We start from the raw sequence: 13,151 nt of genomic DNA, 5'->3' as shown, positions 1-13,151 counted from the left end.
TGTTTGGTTTTTTTTTTCTTGTAAAGAAGAATGGTTTAAATGCATATATTTGAATATTTCGAACATGCTAAGTTGCATTTCCATGTGCATTTTGAACAAAGATAAGATATGCTACAGATATGGCCATTTCTTTAACATTGAAGCCCACATGGAGTTATTTGGATAAAAAAAGTGTGGGAAGTATATGTACTTCTTACTCTTTTTTTTTTATTATATCCAAGAAACAGACACTAGACCAGTTTTAATCAAAAATTTCATATAGTATCCATAAGTACTATTAAGGGGGAGTCAATTTTCAAAGGAAGAGGTTACAGCAAAATTTGGCCCCTTATTTGATATAAAAATCAAAACACAGTTAAAATTGTGTTTTTTATTTGAATGATACTTGTTTTAAAACCAGGAGTAATTTTGATTCAAAGCATACACAAAGGCCACAAGAAGATGACGAAGTAGGACATTTTACCGAATTTCTTCAATTCTGATGGCATTTATTTTTTGAGATACTTTTCACTTTGGGAAACTTGGAGCAGAAACTCGCCTATCTGAGATTTTCATACACGGATGCATCTAGATCAAATACTAGTACATGACATATGTAAATTTGTTAGGCAAACTTCTGAAACAAAATGTGGCTAATGTGCTTTAAAATTCAAGAATGAGAAAATTTTGAAAATGACAAATTTTGTGACCTTTCTGTGACAGCTGTATATATTCTATCACTTAGAATCAATACTTATTTTGTAGAAGGGATGACAACTGTTTTTTAACGATGAACTAATGCATTCTTCTTAGAGACACCCCAAAACAGGAGCCAAGAAGGGGTTTTAGCCTAACCTTGTCCTTTGACAAAACAAGAATTATGCTCACTTTAAACATAGTAATGAGTAAAAATAGGCTGGTTCATCTTGTAACACATGTATGAAGATTCACTGGATAAGAAAGGTGTAACTCAGAAAATTTACTGTTGGGGTATTGTAGATTTTTATTTGTTAAACCATGCCTCAGACAGTAAAGGTGATGCCCAAGTAAAGAAACAAAGTTGGCAAAAGAGTGCAAGATCGATGGGTAATTTTCCCACAATGCCAACTATGAGGTTCCAAATTGGACCTATGTCAATGTAGGGAGAGTGCCTTACCATGACGATATTTGGTAATTTCAGTCTCTTCTGCAATGCTTGACTCTTGCTCTCAGGCAAAGTCTTGACCTATTAATATAGTAATATATTACTGGTTTTTGTTCTTAATGTACATTGACATTATATAAATCTTTTGCAGTGTATTGTGAATACGAAGAAAGTATGTCCTTTGTCTTACTCTTTGGCCAGAATGAAGGGTTTCATTTCCTGCATAACTGGCTTGTCAGAAACAGAACGGATAAGCAAGCATTCTGCCTCAAATGCCTATCATTTGTATTCTAAGTACATTGTACCTTCTACATGTTCTCTGTGTGGGTTGTAAGGGAGAGACTGCTGTATGGATAAAATAGGCCCACATTTCGATTTTTTTTCAAACTCCGGAGGAAAAATCTCGGATTCAAAGAACAGCTACAGTTGACCATGTTGCATTCCTTTGAAATGCCACGCGTTTTAACAATATACACTGAATTAAATACGAAACTGTGGTTCCAGTCTCCATTATATGAATATTTCATCCAATCTGTGTTGGAATGAATACAAATGTGACATTCATGCTTACAAAAGGTTAATCATGTATATTTATTTGAAAATAACATTAATATAAACACCATATAAAAATGTAAAGATCAACAAGTTTTGGTATTAAGGACCGCGTCCTCAGATCTGCATTGTCTGTATATCACATACATAAAAAATTATATATGTGCTCTGGAATCTGTCTCTCAGTCAGTATACGGACAGCACCACACGTTACTGATGACAAGGACCATCGTATGTTATAGTCGCCAGGCACGCTTCATCATTGCGCAGAAGTATCCGTCGTCATCAATAGAGGCGCTGACGCCGGCGTAGTAGTTCAGGAATTCGTCCCAGGTCACCTGAAAATGTCAATCTTATTAACAAACATCTAGCAGACACTAGTAAATGTTTTTCTCCATCCACCACCTTCAAAGACAATTTGGGGGGGGGGGGGGGGTCCCTTACCACTCCGTCTGGATTTCCGGGGCTGTCAAAAGAATCCAGAAAATGTCGGAAACATTGATCCTCTGTCCATTCGCCACTTTGGTACTTCGGATGTTGACTGGCATCGTACAACCTTCGAATGTCCTCGATTGTTATCTGACCATCACCGGTAGCATCCATCTACTTGAATGCCTTCTTTACATATTCCTCGCGGGTTTTATTCATTGGTCCCTATAAGTATTGGTATAATCTTAATAATAGAAGATGAATTTCATTTCATGCTTAAATACCGAAAATATGAAACTTTGAGAGAAAAAGTATATCAAAAACTACTATTCCCGTCCCCTAGTATGCATAACCAGCCCTAACACAAAGGAACTATGAATAATCTACGAGAACATATATTTTTTTGCAAACAAATTAAGAAGTGTATTGTCTGATTTACAAATGTCATGATTACTCTTTTATGACACTATATGTTGTTCGCACGTGATGCATACATTACCTAATGAGACTCGAGGTTCAGTAAAATTTGAAAATCTAAAATGAACTAAAGAAAACATGGACCTAACACCATGTGTGAAATTAATACACGAGGGACATTTATACTAGTGTCCTCTACAAAAATTTACAATTTTCCAATTTAAATTTGTATATGACAATTAATTTAGAATTAAAATTCTTTTGTAGAGGACACTAGTACATTGGTCCCTGTTAATTCCGAACAAGATACTGAGGAGTTAAAATTCCTTAAAAGCAAATCATATTTCTAATTCAGTCAGAGATTTTCCGAGAAAAAAAGAGTATGGCATCAGTTAAAAATAAACTTTTTTTCATATATTTACCCTGATAGCAACTAAGAACTCGTCATAACTCAGTTTCCCACTTCCGTCTTTGTCCAGTTCCCTAAAGACGTCTGATATTGTCTGGTCGTCCAGTTCTCGAAGTCCATAATCGTGGAGACCGTCTCGGAATTCACGAAAATCCAACGTCTTGCTTCCGTCGTCATCCATTATTCGGAAACTTCTGTAAACCAAGATCGAGGATGAACATGAAAAGACAAAGAAGAATTAAAAGAGGAGGAACTCGTAAATTATATCTTAGCGAATAGATGTATAGCATCTTGTACTTATAATTAACCAAATCTTATCAAAATCAGCCTTTGATCCGCTAACATTGAACGCTTCTATAGAATTGGGGATCTACGTGAGCGGATCAATGGATATGATTTTAAACAGATTGGTTCTTTACCATTCTTTTCAGAAATGCCCACGCATAAAATTCGCCCTTTCAAATCTTGGTCATTTCTATAACTATATTTCCCTGTGGAATATTGAGGATTACTATGCTTACTGGGCATTTTGATCAATATCAACTTTATACTGAATGCAGTGGTGGATCCAGGATTCTTGAGAAAGGGGGGGGGGGGCAACAGGCCAGGGTGTGAGCGAAGTCTTGATGGGGGTTCCCTTAAAGCTCAAAGGTTTTGTTTAAAATAGTTTTATGAATTATTTTATATATCTTTTATGTACATAAAAGTAATATCTAATAACCAAATTAAAAGGATTTATTTGGGTCTGAAAAGGGGGGCTCCCCCCCCCTCTACATCCGCCAATGGGATAAAAGTATACTTGGTACATTGTCATTGAAATATCGAGGCATACAGGGGCATCTGATATAAAGCTTATAGTCGAGGAGATGTTTTGACTCATGTCTCCGTATTCTCTCTCTCTCTCTCTCTCTCTCTCTCTCTCTCTCTCTCTCTCTCTCTAATCATATATTAATTTTCCAGAATAAGTGTAGCGACTGCATGCTCACAGACGCGTCAAATGTCCTGAGTTTACAATAAGCAAGTTACATTTTAAGTTACCATCATGTTCACTCATGCTCGCAGAAGAAAGAAATAAAAGCATGCGCATACCTGCCCAAACCCTTGATTCCGTTAGCCCCGCGCATCAGGCAGGCATACCGCAGCTTTTGAATTGGGGAAGCAGAACTTCTAAAAGCCTCCTCCGCCTTCTGTTTAAGATGTGCCTCCTCATCTGCTGTGCACGCCATTTTTGTTTTCTACCGCGAAATCTAGAAAAATCGATTGGCAAACATAATTTACCTGTAACACAGGTAAACAAATAAGGGGGTAATTTCGCAATGGGTGAAATGTTAATGTTTGTTATTATGAAGTATTAGTACTTTGATCGACGAACAACCGAATAAATTTAAATAGTTATCTATGAATCATATTTATTAAAAAAGCGTTGAATTATTTTATTTTATTAAATTATTTTTGAGACTTTTTATTTCACTAAAGCCCCCCCCCCCATTTTTTCCTCTCACATACAATAATTAGAGTTATCTTTCTTTGCTCATGGATTCCATCAGCTCATTTTTTTCTTAGAGTTATCCCGCTTTCCTTTTTGGTATGCTCTCTCTCTCTCTCTCTCTCTCTCTCTTGTTTTTTTTCTCTTTAATAGTGCCCTATATCAAATTTAGAATTTGTTCAATTTAAAATTTGTATATGACAAAATCTTTATATACAAATTTAATTTGAACAAATTCTAAAAATGGTAGAGGACAATTAGAAAAGGGTAAAAATATAGATCCATTATTTGGAGTTAATAAGTGCCCCCCCCCCCTCACCACCACCACCACCACCACCACCACACCAATGGATTGCTGTAAAGGGCGAGGCATCGTAAGATAAATAACATGAGTACATATCATATAATTCTTATATCAAAACATTTTACCTATTTAAGCATTAAGGAAAACATATTCGCTCTTCAAATACATAAGTGTCCAGATTTAAAAGTTATGATTAAACATAAGTAGGGATATTCGTCAGTTTTTTAAACATTAACCGGCTAATCGAGCTTTACGTATTGCTGGCCACTAGGTGTACCTTTGAATCCCCTAAACGCAGGTGTCTCCACACAATCGCTTTATCTATTGTTCGTATTAATGCTTCTCGTGCGTTTCTCACCTGAAGGTAAGAATCTTGTCGCTAGAGCCGACAGCCTGGCGCCGGGATCGTACTTAAGTCAGCCAAAACACTCCAAAGTGTCCTATACACATGTCCTGGCTTTTTCTCTTGTAAATGAATATTTTCATTTCCTTTTTCTCTAATCCAACACTCATTGCTGTGGCATTTGCAATTTAAAGAAAAAATATCAAAATAGCATGCCAAGTACTTCGGAGATTTTTTCCCTCTTTTCTTCAACAGATGTGTATTTCATTATGAAAAGAATGGTTGTTCTTAATTTAAGATTTGAGCATTTAAAATGAATTGTGCTGTTTTGCATTTGCAAACATTCATTATCTCGATAATGCAAATGTATTAGAAATATGTTGTCAAACCTAAATACACATTTGAAACTATTTTCTCAAGCCCTTGGCATCTGTTTGAGGTAGAAAATTACATTTTCTAGTGATTGATTTGTTAATTTTCATGTAAAAGAAAATGTGTTTTTTAAATATAATATACATTCTTTTCTATGACTTTAAAATATGTCTCATGTCATTTTCAACATTTAATAAAAATATATACTTTTCAACGCGACATTGATTATGTTTATATCAGAAAAGGATACGTTAGTTTAATTTCACTCGAAATGAAATGAAGTGGTATAAAGTATAATGCCAGCGACGAACAGTCTTCCCTTTGAAAAGTTGACTCACCCTTAATGCTAATTTACTCGATATTTTAGATATAAATGCGAAACATACATATCAAACAATCATTTTTCCATAAATATTTTGATTGGGATGCAGTTTTGATTATGCAACTGTTAGATCTGTAGTTAATGCTTTTTCCCTTAAATTTTATGAGGTTAAGAAAAAAAGTTTAATTGAAAAAAAAGAATCCTTAATTTTTTCCACCTGTAATATTGACTCTATTCGAGTGTATAATATGTACAAATGAATTATATTCTCTACTTCAATCACACGCATTCTCTTGCTTATTTTGATCCAAAATTGAGAATAACTAATTGATAATTTAGTTTCTATCTTTTCCTCAAGGCATTAACCCCCCTTTTTGTAAAAAAAAAAAAAAAAAAAAAATGGTCAAGGATAATAAAATAATGTATCGGGTTTTATTCCAGTTATAATTACATGTAAAATAAATATTTTATTAGCATGATAATTCAAAATTCAAGATATAAACAAAAAAAGAAAAATAATAAATAAACAAAGAAAGAATAGAGAGAGGGGAAAAAGATCATGTTTTAATGGCATCCCCCGAGAGAGAGAGAGAGAGAGAGAGAGAGGGCATTCTATTTACTTGCTAATTACTTTCCTCATTATAAAATTAATTGGACTAAGGAGTGTAAATCATTAATTTTCTTTTTTTAACTGATGGAATAAAGAATGATCTATTCATTTACTTACACAATTATATATCTATATTTTATCTACTTAATAATTTATGATTATTGTTTCATAATATATTTATCATGGATTAGTGGATATTGATAATAAAAATGATATTAAGTTAACAATTTGCTATCTCCATGAAGATTTTTGTCTACTTCGATATTTTGATTACCCTATTGACAACTATGCGTTTTTTTTTGTTTTTTTTTTGTTTTTTTGTTTTTTTTTTGTTTTTTGTTTTGTTTTGTTTTTTGTTTTTTGGACAAGGGAAAGTGCGTAACACTTTAAGAATTTTTTAAAAATATTATTAAAAGATGTAATTATCCATAAATGATTAAAATAAATAAAGTTTTAGTCTCAAGACATGGTATTACACTTGGGGTTATATATACGATCCATACGATAGATGATCTAGGCCTTGAAGCGTCTAGAGAGCTTAGGAATTTCTGTCTGTCATAGCACGTGGTTATATACATTGCTTTACACACAGGTGCCCGCTAGACAGACTGGCGTCGTGCTTTTACATAGAGAAATATGTGTAAACACCAGGTTATCGCTTGAATGTATACTATACACACAAAGATTCAAATGAACAACATTTAAATAACTGATTAATAAGCGTAATGTTTTTTATCACCTGCTAGATTTTTTTGTAATTTTTTACCGTCTCTCTCTCTTTCCTTTTAAATGCAATTTTTACGCATACATCTGGTTTTGTTATTAAGAATAATTTTTGATAATTATTCGTTTTTTTTTTTTTTGAATGACGAATGAATGTTTAACAGAAAACATGTTTGTTTTACTGCACATAAACTAAAATAAATGAATTTTCATGAGGAAGAGAGACGCCGTTTTTAATTACCGTTTTCTTTAATGATGTAAATAAACAATACTGTATTCTCTTAAAATAAAACAATTATCATTCACACAGCGCAATTAAAATACTACGTTTGAATACATAACGGAAATTTATGATAAAAATCAAATTTTTACTTCTTCTTTTTTTTTTTTTTTTATTAATTACAAGTTTATTTCTTTGTCATAAACTTCCTTTGAGAGGACAATGATTTGTTGGTAACAATTAACTTCTTTAAAAAAAATATATATCTCCCTATAACTTTGTAATTTTTTAAAGTGAAATAAAGTTATAGTAATGTTGAAAAGAGCTCGATATTTGGATATTTAAACGTTTATTTTATGATGGATTTTTTTCACGTTAAGGAAATATTTATTTATTCATTTATTCATTCTCTCTCTCTCTCTCTCTCTCTCTCTCTCTCTCTCTCTCTCTCTCTGTATATATATTCGAATATTACAAATTTGAAATTTTGAATAAAAAAAGGCTATTTCATCTTCTTTTTAAAAAATTAGTGGAGAAAAAAATGTTTTAGCAAAATTTTCTCAAATACCAGTTATATCAGGATTTTTTTCTCCTTCATTCAATCGGTACAGACATGTCTTATTTTGGTTTCGACTTTAAACTATTTATAACTGGTGTGAATGTTTGGCTGTATAATTCGCCTGTCGCCAGCTTGGCTGGAGCGCACCTGAGGCCGTCTAGCGCAGCGCCAGTACATCTGCAAACGAACTACGCTATCTATACTGACTGGGGGAGTTCAAATCACACCTGTGCGAAAAGATTTTATATGTATACACTTAGTGAGAGAACGGTTGGGATAGAATTATATCAAGCCGACGGTAATCGATGAAACATGATTAATATTTGTTTAAAAAATCCCACTTTGAGGTTTGCATTATTGAAATCGGTGAATTAATTAAAATGTGTAGGTACTACCGCGTTTTAATAAAGTGTTGTGTAATTTTTATTTTTTAGTCATTTTTGAACTTTTATTTTTTGAAAGTGCGTTGTTGTTTTAATAATGTTTTAATATAAATCAGAGTGGGGAAATTTCACCATAACTATGTTGCAAAAGCTTTGTTTGAAATTAACAACAAATGTGAATACACAACTGTTCTCTTCCATGCACTTGAAAGAGGAAAAAAACTTTCGAACTATGATCAAGCAAAATTTTTAAAAGCTTAAATTATGAGCTTGTAATATTTAATTTCTGTAATGTAAAGTCGTCAAAACGAAAAAAAACATCCGTGTCACCGACTCGAGAAAATGAAGAAACACCTGGATATCAGCTGTTATCTGTTAAATTAAATTTGTGACGGGAAACATCTTTTTTTCGTTTTATGACATTTACTTTTAAATCCATAATTGCTATTTTCACGACTGGTAAAGAATAATATTCTTCCAAAGAATGACATTTGAGAAGTCGTCCAAACATTACCATTCAAAAGTTTCAAAAAGAATGCCAGACTTGTAGATACCTGAAAGCTGACGATAAATTGGATACACTCATCACTGAGGTGAAATTGTCTTTGGTTAAAGATTTTGTAAATTAGAAGGCATTAGTCCGAATATATTGTCATATATCATGCATATATCATGTTGTAAATTTTGAATTTACTGGTTGGAGGTTAATTTATGCAAAATTTTTTTAAAATGATACTAGTAACTAGTTATCTTGTGGAAAATTCTGTATTTACCTCAACCTACAGTAAATTCAAAATCTGCAGCATGATGCATATATTTATTTGCCAATTTTACAGTTCACCTATAAACTATTCTTTTTCATGCTGAATCGTTTTGGAGAATATACATGTGATAAAACAGCGATAATTTTTAAAATTAATTATTGAAATGACAAATTTTGGTGGACAAAAATATCTCTCTTTTGTCTGAAACTATTTTTCTCGTAGAGAGACATGAAAATTCCTACATGTTCACTTTGTACAAGTGTTTAAAATTGTATGAAAATATTTTCTTGTTAGGGATAATTGTTACCTAATTTGAGAGAGAGAAAAGAGTGACCGCATTAAAAAAAAATCGAAAACAAAATTGAAAAAGGAGGGTGGGAAAACAAAGAATGCAGTATATATATATATATATATATATATATATATATATATATTAGATTGTGATATTAAGAAATATTTTAGGAATCAAAACATTAATAAAAAAATATTTTTTATAATTAGATTTAAAACTTTTACTTTACAAGGAAATAAAAAAGTATTTTAGATGATCGAATTTTAAGACATAATTTCTTGAAAGGTTATTCATGAGAGATTACTCACATTTTGGGGTTAAATGCTTGTTTTTATACAAAAACTGTTTCATGACCTATGGGATTTCAAAATAAAAGGAGGGGGTGGACAAATTTGAAACTGAGTTATAATCAGTTTAACATATCTTTAAAAGTACATACACTCAATCCCTGTTGAATGCCAGTGGTTGGGTAATAATTAATTAGATTGTAGAAGGTAAAGACACAATCTATATACATGTGTGTTCCAATCGAAAAAGTGATTTATACAAAAAAAAATATAATTATTTATGACCTCTACTATATGTAAGTTCATATACATGTACTTCCGCATTAATAGATAATGAGGGGGGGGGGGGTAACATACGAGGTCTTTGAGTGGTTGTGCCAATAAATTTAAAATTAATAGTGAAAATGGTAAACACGAAACATTTTGATTCAGGGAAACAAAGCTTATTCCATGAAAATCATATTTAGATTTGTACTCAATTTCAAGCAAGAAAAATTTAGGCCAACATTCAAAAACAGCAACAAAGAATGAACTCATCTCTATAGCAAGAGGGGAACTGGGTGCGATAGGTCCGCGTATACCAGGTGTGCATGGCTATAATTAACATGACAGGCCGTCGTTGTCGTTTAGAAACTATAGATAGACAGTGATTGTTTGTAAATATTGTCCATCCTATGGTCATTTTATTACGAGAGTTAATTGATGCTGCTAATAAATCTCATCTTGATTATAGTCACTTTGACACGTAATGGGTAATAAAGTTACATAAGTAAGTACCCCCTCCCCCTTAAATATCAGTGGGTGAATGTTTATAAGGGTTATAACTTTGATTTGGCAAGTAAGCATTCAGGCAGTTTAAAGTAATAAATAAAAATGCATGTACATGTATATTTTTTCCATTTCAGATTTCACAAGGCTATTGGTATACTAATTCACCATGTGGGGCAAAAAGATTGGTCTTTTGAAACTGAAATCTTCAGAATATCTTGATAAAGTAGAATATTTTATATAAATAAATAAGTCGTACACAAACTAAAGATACAATTTTTCATTATATTTATAGATTTCAGAGAATTTAGCAGCGTTTATAAAAATGTAAAATTTTCGTCAAGAAGAGGTTTGCAAGTTCTTTGTGCCAACCAATGAATTCTGCTTTCTTTGGTTTTTATTTAACAGATCTCCAGAAATGATTTTTTTTAAATAAAAATCCTGAGGTCTTTGAATAATTAATGAAGTTTTTCTTTGATAAAAATATACATATATATTCAATCATTTAGAGTATTTTTTTCCTAAATTTTATAGAATCGAAACAACAAATGATTCATAGTAAATGGAGCAGAAAAAAAAAAAAAAAATTGTTTACAACAGTCTCTTTGCTTTCATTTGGACATAAGGAATACTTTCAATGAATCATATTTTTTTTTTTAATTTTGAACTTTAAAGGACGTTTCAAGTGTAAGAAAAACACTTTAGTTGCAATATATGTCATATTGTACAAACTCTTTATAGCGACGTTACATGATACACGTATGACATATAGTATTTGTTTTAAATTCCTCGAGGGAAATATTCAGACTGTCTGGCGCATCCCCCCGACCTGACGGGGCAAAAATTACTGGACCTTACCTATCTCACACATATCATCAAATCTTCCAAATACCCCAAGAATTTTTTAAAGTATATTAAAAATTTTTATGAAGAAAAAAAAAGGTCAAAATTATTCCTTCAAAGATATTGTTGCAAATCTTTTATGTTACAAATATTCCTTCCTGAATATATGTTACATGTAAAATTGATGAAACAGTTGAATAAGTTGAAGTCATATGACATTCATTGTTCTCTATGATAATTTACTTAATTGAAGCACTGACTTTTCACTACGAATGAAATCCACAATTAGCGTCACTTTTTCGAAGGGGTGGTGACACGGAATCCTCAATGGCATGTCAATTGCATAATTATTATGCAAATACTTCGCTAATTACTATCTGGCAGTCGGACATAATGAGTCAATTAGGTAATCAAATCATATTCGGCGCAGGTGAAAATATGCCATGCCAAAATTTTGCCCAGACTTAATGAGCATTTCTTACTGAGAATCGATTAACATGGCTAACGATATCTCTGTTTTTTCAATAATGCATGATTTTAATATACTGTCTCAATTATTTCCTTCATAAAACCTTCAAACAAATTCGCCTTACTACTTATGCTTGTCCCAGATTTTCAAAGAATGCTGATGAAGTAACGTTTATGAGGGAATTATCGGTCTATTGTCCCCCTTCCAGGGCACCTGTGCAGAATAGCAGTGACATAATCGTATTGGACCCTTAACATAAAGGGCTTAAAGAACGGTCAAGTGCTTGAGGTACCCAGGTGCGACCACAATGGCTAAGTGTCAATACCTACTGGCCAACGAATCACCGTGAGAATCCACCTGGAGCGGCTACAACAAGATGATGTCAAAACAAATAACTCTTATTGTAAGATGGCGCTAAAAGCTTCGGACTAAATAGTGGACCCGGCTTATCCAAGACGGGAAATAGATTGAATTCGAAGATTATGTCGGTGCCGTCTAGTTCTGAGATTTCCTTCTAGTTGTGAAGATTAACTTAGTTTTTGTTTTGTTTGTTCTCTTTGTTGTTGATTTTTATTTGTTTTGTTTTGTGTCTGCGTGTTTTTGTGTATATGTGTGCATGTGCGTTTAAGTCTTAAGATAACTGAAACGATTGTTTTATTGTTTGTTTCTTCTTCTTGTTAATTTTTTGTTTTGTTTGTTTGTTTTTTGTCTAAATCGGTTTTTTGGTTTTACGGTCCGAATCTTAAAAATTTTGTGGAAAAAAAAATTCAAAATTCCGGTCAAAAATTTTATTTCTTGCATTCCAGGAACACTGAAAGCTGTTTTTTTAACCATGAGAAGTAGTATATTATCAGAATGAAACCAAGATAAGATTTTTAATTAAAAAGAGATCAAATAGAATTTTGTGTAAATAGACAAAAGAATATGTTCGCTCTAGAAGGATCCATTGAGATAAATATTTGTTGAAAATAAGAAATGGAAAATTGCGTGAAAGCAATTTCAGTAGCTGATTTCTACAGAAATTGCAAAGTTTACAACTTTACTACGATGAACTCGTTGGCCCCCTCGATAGCAAGTCACATGATAGAATTCACAACCCTGATTGGCTGTTTACCTTTCTTACACGAGACCGGAACACATTCCTGTTCATTGAAATGTCGTCAGATCTCCTTTTGATAATGCCTTATTGTACCTAAGCCCCACCCCCTGTTGAAATTTTATACAAATGGCACGCGTCGATTTCGAACGGCACACTCCTGGCACGCGACTCATATGGAGTTATTACCAAAAAATGTATTTACCTGGTTGAAACAAAAACAGCATCGCTTCAGTGGATTCTACCGATTTTATTTCTTTTTTCCATCAATGTCCGAAACGTGTGACTTTTCTTGTCCCGACAATGGAGTGCATTTTAATTTTAGTATGTTTCGCTGAAATATGATCATGGATGTTTAAACTTTCATTTCATTGAAAAAT

General features: G+C 32.5%; 1 protein-coding gene across 1 annotated transcript; it reads right to left on the bottom strand.

Moving 5' to 3' along the window:
• Positions 1-1,700: 1,700 nt before the first annotated feature.
• LOC133184152 (calcyphosin-like protein) lies at positions 1,701-4,222 on the bottom strand. The gene is made up of 4 exons (XM_061319040.1): positions 4,020-4,222; positions 2,944-3,124; positions 2,120-2,329; positions 1,701-2,013 (listed from the first exon to the last, which is right to left on the bottom strand). Exons 1-3 carry the CDS (start codon positions 4,154-4,156, stop codon positions 2,279-2,281), a joined length of 369 nt encoding a protein of 122 aa, XP_061175024.1. The 5' UTR covers positions 4,157-4,222; the 3' UTR covers positions 1,701-2,013; positions 2,120-2,278.
• Between the last annotated feature and the right edge of the window lie 8,929 nt (positions 4,223-13,151).

The sequence above is a fragment of the Saccostrea echinata genome, unplaced genomic scaffold (genome assembly GCF_033153115.1).
Source record: "Saccostrea echinata isolate AGI-Se365-2 ecotype Australia unplaced genomic scaffold, CSIRO_AGI_Sech_v1 ptg000010l, whole genome shotgun sequence".
Lineage (NCBI taxonomy): Eukaryota > Metazoa > Mollusca > Bivalvia > Ostreida > Ostreidae > Saccostrea > Saccostrea echinata.
The sequence above is the reverse complement of the archived record's forward strand: the minus strand, read 5'-3'. Positions and strand labels throughout refer to the sequence as shown.

Bases quoted from the DNA above. Each gene is read 5' to 3' on its own strand.
- LOC133184152 (XM_061319040.1), bottom strand. From the start codon at position 4,156: ATGGCGTGCACAGCAGATGAGGAGGCACATCTTAAACAGAAGGCGGAG. The intron at 3,125-4,019 runs GTATGCGCATGC...CTTGGTTTACAG, and splicing joins GGAATCAAGGGTTTGGGCAG to AAGTTTCCGAATAATGGATG. The intron at 2,330-2,943 runs GTAAATATATGA...CAATACTTATAG, and splicing joins AGTTCTTAGTTGCTATCAGG to GGACCAATGAATAAAACCCG.